The sequence below is a fragment of the Cornus florida genome, unplaced genomic scaffold (assembly GCF_030987335.1).
Source record: "Cornus florida cultivar Cherokee Brave unplaced genomic scaffold, ASM3098733v1 CherokeeBrave_3.0.0_Hap2_Chr11, whole genome shotgun sequence".
In the NCBI taxonomy this organism is placed as follows: domain Eukaryota; kingdom Viridiplantae; phylum Streptophyta; class Magnoliopsida; order Cornales; family Cornaceae; genus Cornus; species Cornus florida.
The window spans coordinates 21,135,220-21,153,110 of record NW_026775581.1 but is presented as its reverse complement, the minus strand read 5'-3'; the positions used below and the strand labels follow the sequence as shown (position 1 = coordinate 21,153,110).

At 33.9% G+C, this 17,891-nt stretch overlaps 1 protein-coding gene across 1 annotated transcript in view; it reads right to left on the bottom strand.

Moving 5' to 3' along the window:
- Positions 1-15,009: 15,009 nt before the first annotated feature.
- The window catches only part of LOC132285984 (alpha-N-acetylglucosaminidase-like), a 34,759-nt gene continuing 31,877 nt past the window's right edge, over positions 15,010-17,891 (bottom strand). The window contains exons 15-19 of the mRNA XM_059788229.1: positions 16,886-16,996; positions 16,213-16,457; positions 15,808-16,045; positions 15,632-15,710; positions 15,010-15,398 (exon numbers count right to left, since the gene is read on the bottom strand). Of these exons, the coding sequence (XP_059644212.1) occupies positions 15,145-15,398; positions 15,632-15,710; positions 15,808-16,045; positions 16,213-16,457; positions 16,886-16,996 (927 nt within the window). The 3' untranslated portion in view covers positions 15,010-15,144. The remainder of the gene's footprint in view (positions 15,399-15,631; positions 15,711-15,807; positions 16,046-16,212; positions 16,458-16,885; positions 16,997-17,891) is intronic.

The window sequence follows — 17,891 nt, the reverse complement described above, 5'->3', positions numbered from 1 at the left end:
GCAGTAAAGGTGTTATGGTGTGATAATTAGTGCTGATGAGCGGAACAATTTGAGGCATGATCCGAATTTGGTTTGGGGATTATGAGTTGTTTATTGTATGTTATCAGAAAGGTAATGGGGGTTATGCATTAGTCAAGGTGATGGTGGATAGTTTAGTCTTTAGAACCAGTGAGAGCGGTGTTGCATAGAGGCATCTTTTTCTTTTGATGAATTAGTGGATCATTGTGCTTGAGGTCACAGGTCTTGTGTGCACGATGATCGAGGCAGTGTTACTTGGGGAGGTAGAGATGTATTAGGTGGTAAAATATCATTTTATGATGTAGAGGTTGCCATTTGGAAGTGACTCATTCTAGGTAGAATGGGACGCGGTGTCCAACGTACTGTGATTAATTCTTATGTTTGTGTGCTGTGAGTGTTGGTGCTTTTGCCTGATTGGTTTTGGTTAGCATGGGTGTCGCGGTGTATCGTATGCGAGGTTTCTGTGTGGTAGTGTTTGATAGTCCGTTTGTGGCGAGGTCACCTAGTATTGAAGTTGTAGCCCCATATGTGTTTCCAATTAGTTTTCCTCTTTGTGTATAAGGAGTTCATTTTATCTCAAGTGAGATTGGATGTCCGTTGGACGATTGGTGAGTGGTGTGGTGTGTGACAGGGTATAAGGTGTATTCCGGTGAAAGTAGTCAGTCCTTTGTGAGAATGGAGTTTGTTATCTTTTTAGTTGTTCTAGCCCTGGCAAGGACGTCGTTTATTGTGAGTCTTGTTCTCCGTTAAGGAGTTGTGCGCGTCCGTGGGTGGACGCACCTGTGTGTGGTTTGTTATGTTGTTAGAGTTCACCGGTAAGGTTTGATTGTATAGGTAGACTCACTCCCATGGGGGAAGGTGGAGTCTTGGGTTTTGTAGTGCTTGTTCTGAGAATGGTTTTGACTGGTGGAATGTGAGGCACGGGTTGCCGAATAGGGATTTTGTTTCCGATGTAAGGTGCTATTGGAGATGGCTAGGGGTGTGTCATGAATCATAAGCTTGAGGATGGTTAGGTGATATGATGCGAGTTATGTAAACGGATATTTTTATTGATGTCTGATTTAAGCAGTGTTTTGAGGGCAAGTGTTGGTATTATTTGAGTGTTAAGCGGTTAGAGAGTGATTCTATTGAGGAATAATAGGGACGATTGACTTTGGTTTTAAGGTTTCAGACATGAGACGGTCGTATTGTGTGTTTTGAAGAAATAAGAATCGAATTGAATGATGTTATGATGTTGATTACCTATTGTAGGTAATATGAAGTGACTGAAAAGCTTTTAGGTTGAGTGATGATTGTGGTATTGGCGCTGTGTTACTTTAGCTTATTATGATTGAGGCATGATTAGGGTTTTTAGAGCTGGTATGTGACTGTATAGTTGTTGAGGTTATAAAGAGTGACAGATTGATTAGAGAGTGGATCTCGTGGTTGTTTTGAGAACTATGTGGGGTTGTGTTTAATGTTTAGACCTGAGGATAGGAACGACGTTTGTGTTGAGATTGGATTGATGATGAGAATGGCCTGGCCAATCATTTCTCCTGAGTCAGTCCGTCTTTAGCACGACACAATTGTTTTAGTTTGTCAGAAATAATGAGAGCTTGAAATTGTGGATTGTGTTGGTGTGACAGTGTGGATTCAGGTGGTTGTCACGGATAACGAGGTGTGTTAGGTAGGATCAAGTGTCCGATGAAAGGTTTGTGGTACGATCATCGATTATTGAAGATCTTGTTTTGAGGATTTGTGTCCAGGATACAAGAAATATGTTTTATTATTTTGGTGACTTATAATTATGTCATCGTTGGGGGATCTATCGTTTTGTCTTTTTAAAGTTGTCTGGTACGATGATTGTCGTATGTTGCGGTTAGTGGTCGCTTTGTACCGATATGTGACGGTGTAGCTATGTGTTAGATGACGAGTATTGGTTGACAGAGATGTGTAGAGTGTGATGGATAGTGTGTGTGTCCTTTGAAGGATGAATGAGGTTGGATGTTGTTACGTTCCGGGGTCTTGTAACCGTTTTCCTTTCGGGCTTTGGAGCCTTTTATGGCTGTGTGGAGTAGATTGATGTTCGTTTTGAGTCAGGCGTAGAGCCTAGTTGGTCTTATGTTATGATGAGGTGAGAGAAGAGTACCCGTATTGGGTTTTAGTGGCAGTGGTGGGTGATTGTCTGGTGACGTCTAGAGTCAGAGGCAATAATGTCGGTGACTTCATGGTCTCGGGGTTATGTGAGGTATTCTTGGAAAGTGTATGGTTCTGGCCTTCTTCATAAGGAGGGTAGGTTTCGAGGACGAAATCTTTTTAAGGAGGGTAAATTGTAATATTCCATTTTTCATTTTTTTCTGGAATTTTTGTTGTTGTAAGGGCATTTTCGTCTTTTACCATTTTGCGTATCAGGCAATGCGGAGTGTGCCGGTTGTGTCCGAGAGTTGTTTGGAGTATTTCATTGAGTCCAGGACTCTTTGAAATGCAAGTGTAACCATTTTCGTACTTTTTCTGTTTTTCAGGCCGGACGATCCCGTGTGGGACCTACTACCGGAAATGTCGCGTACGGGGGCGTTGGTTGAGTTCATTTGCATCGCATTTATTTTTATTTGATATATTTTATGTGATTATGAATTTTTATATGTGTATATCTATATTATTGTAGTGGAAGGAAATTAAAAAAAAAAGAGAAAAAAAATAAAAAATAAAAAAATTTTGGTGGTGGGACCCTACCACCCATACAATTTATGGCCAAGAGAGATCCCTTTGATCTCACATCTCTCTTCCTCACTCTCTCTCTCCCGCTGGTCTCTCTTCCCCACCCTTTTTTTTTTTTTTTTTTTTTTTTTTTTTTTTTTTTATCAAAGCTATAAAACTTGATTTCTTCCTCAATACTTGGTATTTTTAAGTGCTGTTTGCGGCAAATTAAAGAGCTCGCCGAGATCTAGGATTTGATCGGAGCAATTTCTTGTTTGAAGCACTTTAGGGAATTCATGATCTAGTGCTCAAATTGGGGATTTTTGCTCGTCTTGAGGTAGGGGTTCCTAATTCCCAATTTCTTGTTTCCGTGTAAATTTTCTTTCAAAATTTGATGTCAAGCATGCTTAATTTGAGTTGATTGCCCTTAAAATGATGTAATTGTTGTATTTGAAGTTTTTGATCATGTGTATTGATGGAATTATGTGATAAGCATGCCTAAATGTTAATTTCCATACCTATGGTGCTTATTAATTTCCTAGAAATTGCTATGAAGAAGCATGTTAAATTGTGTAGTGTAAATTTCCTTTATTTTCACATTATTGGAAAAGTATGTAAGATGCACTCATGACATTGGGCATGAAAGAAATGGGCAAAGTTATTTGAATTGGAAAAAGAACGGGGTTTTGGGAAGAAATTTTATTAAATAGTTTTGAGAAAACCCGGTCGCCGCGGAGTCACCAAAAGGCCAATGTGTTAATATAACATAGAGAGAGCTATGGAGATTGCCCTAGCGTGGTTGACCTATCTGGGCCCCAAATGACGCCGCGAAGGTACCAAGGGTCAGGGACAGTAACCAATCCTTCTCTCATATCGTTGTGGAGTCACTAACGGACGGGTTATATTAACAGTTTGAAAAGTGATGGATGATTTTGAAAATGGGGAGTGACATACATGACATTGCATCCATGACACGACATTTGCTTGTTTTGAACTTGAAAATTGATGCTGTAAGTTCCCCGGCTCAGTATGATCCCGTTCCATATTGTTCTATTCATTGTTTGGATTCACGGGGTCACAAGAGGTGTGTTTTAGGCACCACCTACTGAGCAACTTGCTCACCTCATTACATTTAACATTTTTTAGGGCTCGGGAATGAAATAGTTGATGTAGACCCATCACAAGGCTAAGGAGGACTAGAAATCCATTTTTCTGTCATCTTTTGTATATTTGCCATTTTTTTGTAAAGTCTCAAACCTTAGTAAAGTGTATTCATTTTGTGAACCGTAGTCATCTACTGTAATTATAACACTTGGTGGTATTTTGAAGTAAAATGAGACTATATAATTATTTCATGATGAAAGGGTAATGAAGTTGTATTTCGACCAATTATAGATATCTTTTAACTGTATTATATCATGTTCTATTGCTATGAATTCAGAAATTGATGGCAAAACAGGTCCAGTAGAGATTTGGCTCACAATTAACACAATTAGAGTCCATTCCAGAGGGTTCAGGGGTGTGAGGCCTTGTTTCGGCTGGCTGACCCTCACCATCAGCCAACCGAAACCCCAGGTTCGGCCGACCGAACCTCCTCCACCAGCCAACCGACAAGCATACAGTGCAAGTCCCAAGAGCATTCATTTTTCCCATCATTTCAGCCGACCGACCCTGTAGGTCAGCTGACTGACCCTGCTTTCACAGTCGGCCGATGAGGGCCCATCAGCCGGCTGATCATCCCCTTTGACCTGTAATGTTTGACCATCATTGTAAGATTGTGATATATGGTATTTTGAAACCCGGAGTGAGCCTTATGACGGTTTTGGACATTAGAAATGAATGTATGACCTAACTGACCTCGGGTCAGGGCAAGGACCTAGTTAACAGTCCGAACCCACGGGTTCGGGTCGTTACAAAAATTTATCCTAAGTTTTAACCTAGTGATAGCTCCTCTCTCCATTAAAATGAAATGTCATAAAATATTGAGTCGTCACGTGTTCATTTTTTTTTTTTTATACTTATTTTTAGTTAATTATTTCATTTTAGTTTTATTTTACTTCTTTTTGCTAGCTTGCAAAGTAATTGACTTTGCCTTTTACTTTCATTTATCTTCATAATTTTCTATTGGATAATAATAATAATAATAATAATAATAAATAAATAAATAACTCAAATGTGCAATGAGACGTGTATAGATTCAAAGTTAAAATAAAATTTAACAAGTATAATATGTTAAATAACGAGTTAACATCATGGCTTAGGGAATAGTTTTGAAAAAAAAATAAAAATAAAATACACAAACGTTAAAGGAGGGCAACTGCATGTTGAAATTAGTGTGAACATAACTCAAATATTCTGGGATAAAATAAATCATATTATATCTTCACCAACTCTCTTTCTCTCTATATATTTTATCTTGAGTTTGGTTTATAATAATAGATGTTATGTCTAACGCAAAGTGAAGAAAATACAACTAGGAATGGAATATTTGAATACGTAGGTCTAAATGAATTATGTTTGGTTAGCAAATTTAGTTAAGAAAAAGAAAATAGAATGAAAGAGGGAAAAAAAAAAATCAAAGGAATACAAAAACTTTTTTTTACAGGAAGATGGGGTATAACATCGTATTGGTGGATACTTTAGGGATTAATAAAAAAAAGTATCAATCATGTGCATCCAATATGAACGAAAAGTGGTCGAAAGTGAAATGCAAGGGGGACAAATTGCTTACTTTTGAAACTACAATGACTAACTCGTTCATTTTTATACCATAGGGGAGTATTGTGCTAATTTGGTGAAACCTCAGGGATATATATATTTCTATTTTTGCCTAAATTTTTATAGATTGTTATGAAGAGACCTCTACATCGATGTCCTGGGTTTTTTGCAATTCAATGGTGTCATTAGAATTCAAGTGCACAAATCACATGGAAAAACATTTTAAAATTATATAAAAATGGGAACGGGTGAAACCTTAATTGAATAAGTCTCCTTTCAATCCAAATGGTCTACGCAGTAAAATACTATTAAGCAGAATAATTTCTTGTGATGCGTATTACAAAAAAAAAAAAAAAAAAAAAATTATGATGGGCATAAATTTTTTGAGAAGTTATTAGGCAGCGGGGACAACGGTTACTGAACACTCTCATCCAATGAGATGTTTTGATTGGTCAAGGTATTCAGTAATGTTACCCCTGAATATTGTATATTTCTCTTATATTCGTCCCAAAATCAAATATTATGATATGGAAAAACATGGTCCTTGGCATCAAAGTTGAACAAGTTAGAAGTGCTTTTAGTGGCATAAAAAGTGTTCTTTTGAACGTAGCAATTTTTGACATGGTAGCATTTTCAGCTGAAACACAAATTGAGTTCTTTTGACCATTTTATCCCTAGATTCATATTATGTCTATTTTAACCTTAGCTTCTGCATTTTATTGCCTGGGTCTTCGGGTCGGGTTTGGTGTTACTTAGTTGATGTACCGAATTATGTGATTTGGGGCATCACATGAATGTCCAAATAATATCTCTTAATATCTCATAAATGTTCCTCACAATTTGTACATATCATACATAATGCCCTAGCCATATATACAGAGATTTTTTACTTAAAAAAGTTGTTGGAGGTAGTTGGGGGTGCATTAAATGCAGATATAGTCGTTTGAATTCAAATCTACCATGAATCAGTTGGCCGATTTAAAGCACCAGACGCCTAGTTCTCAAACCAGTTAGATGATACAGTATATACGTTAGCTGAAAAGCTACGCAAATCAATTCTCAACTCTCTGGATGAATCAGCAGGCTCCTTAGGTTTAACTAGTCGGCTAGTTCACTTTAGACATTAAATTTAAACACTTTTGGATGTGTCTTAAGCCTTGGAAATGATTTAGGTCCTTTATATGTATATCAATGATGTTCAAAACCTACTTCTTGGTCGTTTAAGGATCAAATATGAAGTTTGAATACATATACATGATCTCACAAAAGTGAGTTTCAAAAAGAGATTCAAAAATACTTTGACATTGAATCTAAATATTCACTAACCTATCTACCCCATTCTTCATGTTTTGGCATTAATCTTTGAGATTTCTTCCTTGCTTATTGAGTTGCATCCTTAATCATTGAATTATATTCTTGATCATTGAGGTCCGAGTCAACTTTGAATGTTTCTAGCTTTGACCTTTTACAACTTCAAGTCACTTTCATGTGTGAGTTGCACAATATGGAATAAATGTGGAAGTTTAATGTAAAAATAATGTATAGAGGGTGAATAGGTTTTACTTGCTCCTTTATCTAAATTTTAAATTATTTTAATTATATCAAAAAAAAAAAAAAATAACCTACAAAATAAAAATAAAGTACAAGTAAAGTAAATAAAGTTTAAAAGATACACATGGGTTCTTGTGCATGGAAACCCTTGTTGGAAGAAATCCGACCAACCGGGATAATAACCAAAGAGACTTTCAGAGTCTTGGGTGAAACAATCCACTAATCTTAGAAGCAAAGTACAATGAACTCTGACTCAAGCTCACACTCACTCCGTTCTACCAAGAACTAGTTGATGAACATTCCAAGATAACTCTCGCGACTCTCTGTCTGATTGCTGCAGAATTTAGGCTTACTCCTCAATCCTTGTAGAAGAGTTTTGGTAAATCATGAAAACTCCACAAATGCTTTGACCCTTTTGTAGTGTGATTGATTCCTCCTTCTTCCAAATTTTGAATTGGTGAAGGGAAAATAGAAACTTTGTTTTTCTGAACGGAATTTCTAAATCTTCAGTATACTTGAACTCTGATATGATAGAGAACACCACCCTAAGATCACTCTCATGTAATAGTGTAAGATCTTAAGTATATGAAATTATAAAGAAAAATCAAGGATGATTTTTTGTCAAAAGAACTCTCAATAACAAAAATATTTTTATCTTTAAAACCCTAATTAATTAAAAGAGAAAGAAAGTTTATATAGACTAGAGAGTCCTCAATTGTAATTATCAAAATTACTATATTATCCTTAGGTCAAAACCTTTAGGTCAACAAACATATTATTTATACTTTTGATAACTAGAACAGTGAAGAAAATAACAACTAGTGAAAAGTCCATCATTATTTTAGAATGAATTATTAAGAATATTTTATAAGAATACAATTTGTTTATGAATACAATTTTTATTAATTTAACCTCAAAATCACTAACACATTTTAGATGACATCAAATTGTAGTTTTAAGTTTTAACTTGGAGCACTATGCCGTCAAAATAATATATACTACCTATGTCCCATATTAATAGTCTACTATCTCATTTTTAGATGTCCCAAATTAGTTGTTCACTTTGAAAAGTCAAAGTAAATAAGTCTTATCTTTCCATCATTATCCTTTATATTTTCAAAAAATTTCAAACTTGATAATTATATATATCTAAACTAAAAAGGACAAGTTGGTAATTTTAAAAGGGGACAATGTATTAATTGTATGTCTCCTTAAAAACTCTAATTTCTAAACTTGGACATCTAATATGGGACGGAGGGTAGTGATTTTTTTTTTTTTGGTCAATGGCAATAAAAATACAAGCAAAAACCTCACACATCCACTTTGTCCATTTGGAGACTCCAACCCTTGCCATCTATTTTCGAAGGTATAAGAATATCACTAGGCAACAAGGCCCTTGGTAGTTTTTCCCTTTAAAAAAGAGTCAAATACTTTGATTATTATTATTTTTTTGGTTCATTTTTTATTTGTCTTTCCTATTATTTTTTTAGTCATTGTTTGGCGATTCCTTTTGTCATTAAAATGTTTTAATATAAAAAAGGAAAAAGTGAAAAAAACAAAAAAACCTAAACTATCAAGAAAGTGAAAAATAACTCCCTAACTATCTCAGATTGCAAATCAAACCCTTTACTATACAAGATGTTGCAAATAAGCCCCTCCCGATCACTGTACCGCATTTATCGGCGTTTATTGATTCACGCGCCTGTGTTTTTTCATGTAATGCCCAAATTTCCCTTTTGAATGATTATACCCCCATTTGCAGATAGTCCAAGGAGTTATTTTTCACTATCTTGATAGTTCAGGGTTTTTTTTTTTTTTTTCACTTTTGCCTAATAATAATAATATGGTTTTTTTTTTTTTTTCCTTTCACTTTTGCAATTTATTTTTGTTATTAACTATTATTATTATTACTACCACCACCACCACCACCACTACTACTATTATTAGATCTTATTATTATTATTATTAGAACAATTTTTAAATAATTTTTGAGCTTCTATAAACTGTTTGTAGGTATATAAATCCATCAAGCAACTAATTAAGCAATTTATTTTTGTTATTATTTTAAATAATAATAATTTTAATTTTAATAGTTATTATTATTATTTATCTTTTGATAATTTATGAGCTTGCAAAAATTGTTTATAGGTATATGGATCCATCAAGCAACTAATCAAGCAATTTATTTTTGTAATTACTTTAAATTATTATTATTATTACTACTATCGCTACTAGTACTAGTACTATTACTATTATTATTAGATATTTTTTATTTTTATTCTTATTATTCTTATTATTATTATTATTAATTCGCAAGGTTCTAAAAGTGATTCACATATCTTGCAACTAAGCAATTTATTTTTGTTATTTAATAATTACTATTACTACTACTATTTATTTATTTATTATTATTATATGAAATATTTTTTAATAATTTATGAGCTTGCGAAAACTATTTGTAGGCATATGAATCCATCGAGCAACTAATCAAGTAATTCATTTTTGTTATTTTTTAAATTATTATTATTATTAATGCTACTACTACTATTATTATTATTATTATTATTATTACTACTACTACTAGTAATATTATTATTAGTTATTATTAATATTAATGATAATAATATTATTATTATTGCTATTGTTTATTATTATTAGGAAAAATTGCAAAAAAAAAAAAAAAAAAAAAATCCCGAGCTATTGGTTAGTTGCAAGATGACCCCTAAAGGGTATTTTGAGTATTGTACATTTTTTATATTTTATAACTTTTATATAAATTAATAAGCGGGGGTATTTTGGTAATTTTGACCTGGGCGTAGAAAAATGTGGTTAGGTGATCAAGAGAGACTTATTTGCAACCTTATGCATAGTTGAGAGTTTGATTTGCAACCCTAAATAGTCTAAAAAGTTATTTTTCACTTTCTTAATAGTTCAGGATTTTTTACACTTTTGCGTAAAATAAAATACACCATTCAGGACATTTCCTCCTAATAACATAACTAAAGATGACTTTTATCCACTCGATGGGATATAAAAATGGGACAAGGATCTTCTCTACTGTAAGAGAGATCCAACACATAATCCAGTGGTTGAGATTGCATCATCACTACTTGTCGCATTTATCAGTTTAATCTCAACCATTGAATTCTGTGCTGGACCTCTCCTGCGCTGAAGAGGATTCTTGTCCATAAAAATGAGCCAATTAATATTGTAGACTTGGGGAGCTGATCCTTTGCTCCTTAGTATTACTAAAACTCTCTACCTCTCCATTAATTATTTGGATAAGGTCTTAAATTTTTTCGGTTATATTTCAATATCATAATTAGAATAAGGTTTCAATGAGTTGAGTTAAATGCCCTTTTTATCATTAAAATTATGACGGATCGCACTTAATTGAGTTCATGAGATCATAAAAAGAGACATTACACAAAAGAGCAGTACTCTCATTTAACCAAATACATTCCACTCTTAAAATGAAATAACATACGAGTAATTTTTTTTTTTTTTTTAAACTCATAAGTAGAAAAATCAAGAATTAGAGATATGTTTGTCATTTAAGTTAAACTTATCTTAAAGGAATTAAGAATTAGCTGTAAATGAAGTGGACCCGAGAAAAAGAAAAAAAAAATGATAGCTCACATGGAGTCCACATAAATGCAAATATAACCAACTGGTTGAATTGTGGTTTGATATGCGTGCGGTCGGTTTATTTCTTTGGCTCATATATCATTTATACCATGGGATATGCTTACACTTTTTTTTATACTTGAGACTCGCGAGACAATGTTAAACGAATCACACTTGGAATATTCTAAATACCTAGCAAAAAAATGCTTGGATATATAATATATATATATTTGAGTAATGCTCATATCTCTTATTAGGAGTGCCACGAGCTTTCCTTATTTTATCATTGAATGAAATTATTTTTAAAAATATGTAAAAAATTAAATCATTATTTAATATATGTAAGTTAAAAAGCTTAAGAGTGCTCGTAACTCTGCACATGAGAGATTTCTTATTAACATTATTCTTTTTTTTTGTGGACCTTCATGCAGGACAAAGCCAGATTTTTTTTTAGGGGCCACACAACGCATATCGATCAGCGTTTATAGGAGAGTATGTATATATATATATAGTTGGATATATTCAGAAAGAGATTGTTATTTTTGAGAAAAATATATAGAATAATACCGGGTACCATAATACCGGAGTTTTTTTTTTTGGGTCCACCAGTGGGAGTCCCCCGGCCCTTAACTCCCTCCGGGCATGGGCTTCACATCCAATCATGTTGTCCCAAATGTATCCAGACAAAATCGATGAAACGGAAGAGATCCGAGTAAATGGAAAGAAAAAAGCAACGGATGAATTCCACTTTCCCATGCTATCAAAATAGTTACTTTATGAGATATCTCGATTACAATCAAGAAAATTAGACAATTACTCCAAAAATGTCAAACAAATATCTCTTTTTGATTAAAATTAAATAATGAATAAGGTAGGAAAAATGCTTCGAAAAAATGTAAAGTGGTAAAAGTACTTAGAAAATCATTGTCTAGTGGTTGGGACAACAACATGAACCTAATTAGTCATAAATTTGAAAGCGTTCTCTCATCATTGTGAATCAACATAGTGGTTTTGTAACTGCTACCCAACTTATGCTGAGACCAATCCATGACTAGGATAAGATAATCATTTGCAAACCTGTGACTTTTTATATTTCATTTTCTTGGTTGCTGATTTTATTTTTATTTTTATTTTTTATTTTTGCATTTCAAACATTTCTATCATGGTTTACAAACTAGTTCGTAGAAAATGTACGAAGATTGTTAAGTCATATAATGGTCCATGTATCACCTAAAGATGAGGTGATTTGAAAAGAAGTTCATTATCTTGATACAAGGTACAGATACATTATATTATAACAAAAATTAAGAGTTAATTTAATCCTTCTGATTGCTTCCCTTCAATGTTTCCAATTTTCTCTCCATAATATATATATATATATATATATATATATATATATATATATATTCTCAACAACAGTCGTGTCAGATCTCTTAGAACACTCAATAATTTACTTCTGAACACATGTAATCCACTTCATCTCACATGCATCGGACAATTACTACTGAACACATATAGTTCCCTTCATCTCACATGCACCAGACAATTACTAAAAAAAATTCCATAAAAATACTCCAAGAAGATTTGAACTCTCAACCTCCAGAGAATATGAGATGAGAGTCTTTCTCTACATAATCAAACCTTTATGAAAACTAGTCTTCCCTTATCCTCGATCATCTTTTTTCTTTATTATTATTATTTTTTTGTTTTTCATTTTCCATTGCTTCCTCATCTTCTCAATTTTTATACATTTTTATCATTTATTTAATCTGACAAATAACACGCAAGTCACTTAACTTTTTTAAAACTTAATCAAACCCTTTATGAAAACCAGTCTTCCCTTATCCTCGATCATCTTTTATCTTTATTTTAATTTTCATTTTCCATTGTTTCCTCATCTTCTCAATTTTTATTCATTTATTTAATCTGACAAATAACACGCAAGTCACTTAACTTTTAAAAAACTTAAACTGTCGATCTTTTTTTAAAAAACGCGAAGAAGTAACACTAGTGGTTCTTTTCTCCAACCAACAACGTGCATGCAGTTGATTGAGGGACAATGCCCATTTATATACATGTCCAATCTCTGAACGGGCCATCTTATATATATATATATATATATCATTTATGAACTTTATTTTTGATAATTATATCATTTATGAACTTGCTTAGAAACTAAAAAGAGAAAAAGGAGAGGAAATTCCAAAAGTTTCTCAAAGATTATGGCGCTTCTTTAGATCAGTCTAAAACCATGTGAGAATAAATAAAATAAAACCTTACCTTACCTTAGCTGTTAATTTCTTAAAGCACAAGCCATACAGAAATAAGAGAGAGCCATAAATTCCTAAGTAGATCTATTGCTACACTAACATAATATTTTGGGGTAAATTTATAATTAATTTATTATATTTTCAAATAATATTCATAACTCTAAAAGAGATTTTATTCACTTTCTCCAAGGCAAATTCTATTGCAGATTAGGAACTCCAAGCAAATTGAATTTGCTCAAGTTGAAAATTTTCAACCCAAAAAGACCGAAACCCAAAGGATTGACAAGTTAGAACCTTGGAAAAGATTTGAGTCTGATGCCTCATGAAATATCAAGTTCAGGATTGATTCATCTTTTGTGCAAATAATTCCTTAAGAGTCACGCCCACGAACATAGTCTGAGTTTTATTTAATGAAATATCAAGTCTCGAGATCGATTATTCCTAAGTGTAAATAATTCTTTAGGGACCACGCCCATATACGTAGTCCGAGTTTTATCCGATTCATATAAGGAGGGAGGACGCCTTACACAGGTCCGTGAATTAGTCGGGGCAAAGCCCCGGACACCCGTTATAAAAAAAAAAAAAAAATGAGGGCCAAAATATCAATATTCAGTATCTGTCTCAAATTTGGAAATGGAATCTGATCAACATTTTGTAAACAAAAATAAATAAAATAATATATATTTATATAAATTAAGAATGACCAATTTCTAGTTTTTCACTATGCTGTCTTGCTAATTGATAACCAAATTAAAAGCTTAAGATTGGAAAATCTTGAACGATTTTTTCTGTTAACTATGATTAATAATGAAAAATTAGTTGTCCACGTGAAGTAATTTTTTCATAATTTTTAAAATTGAACAGACTAAAATTTTCCAGCAGATAGGTGGGGGGTAGTTCAGTAGTTATTGTACTAACTACAACACTGATGATTTAAACTTTGGCCATCTCTCTCTCTCCGTGTCTCCCTCTGAGGGCATGTGAATCAATGATGGAAAGAGTTGGTACTTGTGATGAAAGACCCAGCCTTTTTAAGACAATGTATGGTGGTGATATAGCTGTCATACATAGGGGCCATACTGCTACTTCACATTCAAGTATGGGATCTGGTCAAGAAAGGACAACCCTTCATCAAACAAGGACATGAGTTGGGGAGACGAAATTTCCTTCTCAACATCATTCTTTACACAATGCATGGTAGGAGACAAGAAATCATATTCCTACCATCATCACCTATTCAATTTGGATAAATTACTCGGTTTATTACTTGACCTTTTCTGAAATTTAGTACGTTCTCAACAACACCTTAACGTTTTCCTTCTGGCAAGACCAAATTTTTATAAAATGACAAATTTACCTTTCTCTTGTATGAAAATCATGCAATCACTGACTTTTCACACTCAAAGTCCCATTCCAATTGCTGGCGAATCGATTTAGGGGAGGTGAAAATAATAAATGTTAACAATTTATCAATGTGTAATTTGCCCAAACTTGAGGGAAAGTTAATGTAATTTATCCTAAACTTTATATATCTCATATATGCATTATATACAGTGAGGATAATAATAATAAAATAATGATTAAAGTCCTCCATTTCAACAATCATTTTCTTCCCTTCCACTCTACCAAATAAAAGAAGGGAGAGGGCAAATTTCCTTCATTTCAAATAAAAAATAAAAGTTTTAAAAAGTAAAAATCACATGTCAAAGCAATTTCAATAATTAACTCTACTATTTTCAATCATTTAGAGTTAGTTACATAAATTCTGTTTCACCATTTTCCTCTAAAAATTTTCAATTATTAATTCTTCATAAATAGCTCTATCAAACTAATGGATAGTTTTTTACAGGAAGTCAAGTGATATCACTCGTACATCATCTATCATTGTTAATCTGTGGGTTATGGCCTCTAGCGAGTAGCAATTTCTTAAGATAGCTAAATCAAACTCTATTCATTAATAAATTTTAGCTTGTTGGATGAATAACATCTTCATAATCAACCTCTATTCAGAGTAGTTGAATAAAATCCCACACTTGGACGTGTCTGTCTCCGGAAATTTCCACGAAACTCGCTTATGTACAAGCAATTTTTGGGTTTCGTGAGATAAAAGTAGGAAGAAATGAAAGCTAAGAACACAAAGTGAGGCAGGGAGAGAACACAATTCGTAATACGAAACTTGTTTTAGCTTTGAAAACCAGCTTTACAGATTTCTCATTCTGCTGAGAAATTCATATGATTGCATACCTGGGAGTCTGAGACTTCATCTGCACAACGGAAGCTTCATTTAGTGATCGTATGTATCAGATCGCAAGTATTTGTTGTAAAGCCACTGGGACGTGTAAAGAGCATCTCCATTGCTCTCCACTGGGAAGACATTCCTACTATTTTGCCAGTCATTTGTAAGCTTAATCCACTCCCTCCTCCAATCTTTCAATCGAAAACCATCACCCTTCTCTAGACTTTCCATTAGAAATTTGAAGTATATAGCTGCTCGGGGGCCATAGTAATCTCGTAAAAGCCCACTCCAGTACTTGTTTCCTGTTGGGTTGGGGGGGGGGGGGGGGGGGGGGGGGGGGGAGGAGAAAAAACTACATGAATATACTGCAAAATTCTTGTAACAGTATCATATTTGGTTAAAAATTCAAGGATCAATATAACAAAGAAAGTACAAACGGCCTAATCCTACAAAGCATTGAAAGTTGAAGGGCAGAGGAATTCATGTAGAACTTGTAATGAGTGTAATATTTAAGAGACTAAAGCAGTTCTCGTACCATAGTCACGAAGCAGACTCGCCTCCTCCTCCGTGTTGTCAAACCACATGGTTATTTGAGTTCTTGCATTCCACTCAAACTGTAAATGTGGATCACATACACATCAATTCAAACAATATGCCAAGTTACATATAAGTTAATCAGACATTACCTAATTACTCTAAAGGATGACACACCTGTTTTTTCTGTTCTTCATCTTGAGCAAGTTGCTTTGCACTTTCTAACCAAGGTCCTAGAAGAAATCCATCATGGCAAGCTAAAAGTGTGTCCATGTCTTCCACAAGGTCTAGAAACCTATGGCTGTGGCGAGCAACTCCACGGATATCACCTAACTTGTAGGCTTCTACAACATCTAAAAACAATTGGTTTGCGAATTTTGCTAGAGCTTGTCTTGTCAGGTCAACAAGGTCATACCTGAGGAAACAATAGGAAAAGGCAAATGGATACATTAGTAACATCATACTTTATGAAGAAAAGGAGACAGTAGAAAAAACTGGCATTGGTTTAGAATTACATAGAATATGAGAAATAAAAAAGCTGCTAAAATATACATCATGTGATCTGAGACCTTCATGGCTAACCTGTAAGTGCTACTTCCTGATAGTTCATCTCCACTTGCAATGAAAAGCTCCAGGGCACGTATCACTTCTGAAGTTGAATACCAGAGATGAGGTTGATCGAAGGAGTCAGTAGTTTCTTTTAGGAAAACCCTCCTTGATACAGGATTTCTATGGTGGTGATATCTTGCATTTATGGAAACTTGCGGAATCCAAACAAAAGATGGATCAACATCTGGGAATGCCACAATTACGTCCCTGTTTTTATCCTGTTCCAATATAATCACAGGTACATATTCAAATGAAACAGATGCACTTGGCATATCGCAGGGCTGATTACATCTACTTGTTCTTCCTTTGTAACTTTTCTTGGTTAATAGAAACCTAATGTTGCTTGGAAACACAAGTCTTAATAATTCTACATATTCTTCCATAACCACTACAAATTCAGTTATTGACCAACTATTGGGTACTATATCATCTTATACCTCATCCAACCAGCATGAGAGTTTTTAGGAAAATTTCAAAGGTCTATAGAAGAAAATAGTGGATTTAGTGTTTCACAGATCAACAATTTTATATCAGTCAATGAAATAATAGAAAATTGCTCTATTTAACTGTAGTATACATTATAATAATCATTGACATATTATTAATACAGTAAAAAATACAGAAATTAACTAGTTGGTTCACTTACATAGGAACCATCTGTGCAATTGTAAACCGTGTGATATAATATACTCCAGGCATCTTGCACTGTTCTAACAGATCTCCCGTAGCGTCTTCCTGAATATTGATCAAGCCATGTCTGAAAGAGGAATGAGATGGTTCATTGAATACACTGGTCTTATAAGAGTGAGTTAACACAGTTTTAACAAGCACAGAAGAACAAGATGACATTTCCAATATAATTTCAACTTAATTGCAAAAATACTCAAGGTATAAACATAGTTGGCATTCAGGCAATGCACTTCAATTCAGCTCTTCCAGAAATTTCCAGTGATGGAACACACAGGAAATCCTTGGCAATCCAGGTTCATGGGTTTGATTGTTTTCGCTTGAATTATTGCTGTTTCTTCTGTTCCAACTTATTTAGTTTGTTTTCCCTTTCTGTCTCAAATAACCAAATCCTAAAACAATATTCCTAAAATAAAGAAAAACTCGGCAATCTATATATTTCTTGCCAACTCCTTGGGGTCATCGAAACCACATGAGCTGCTCGCCTGCTCAAGGCGGTTCAGGTAGAAAGACAGCTGAGGAGGGATTAGTAATTTAGTAGCCCTGCAAAACAAATCCACACCCTGCATTTTTAACTGTGAGGGACGTGTGCGACTCGACTAGGTGGGACATACACTGGACATTGAACTTCCCGAATGCTTATGAGATTAGATGGCTTAAGTATGTAACATTTGACCAAGAAGAAATGTAATATTTTGGCCAAAAGGTAATAAAATTCCACTTACCTTAATATCAATGTTGTTGCATTGAAATGTCATTTCAGACATAAGATCATACACAAATGGATTAAGTTCAGTGGGCTTCAAAGCGAGAAGCTCACAATATGGCTGAATGGGCTTTACTTCTTGGAACAACTTGTCTAGGTTCTTGGATAGTCAGTTCTCCCAGCTTGTCCTGGAAGCTATCATGTACAGAAAAATCCCTTGGATTCCAGGTTTAGAGGTTTGATTGTTTTTGCTTGCTAT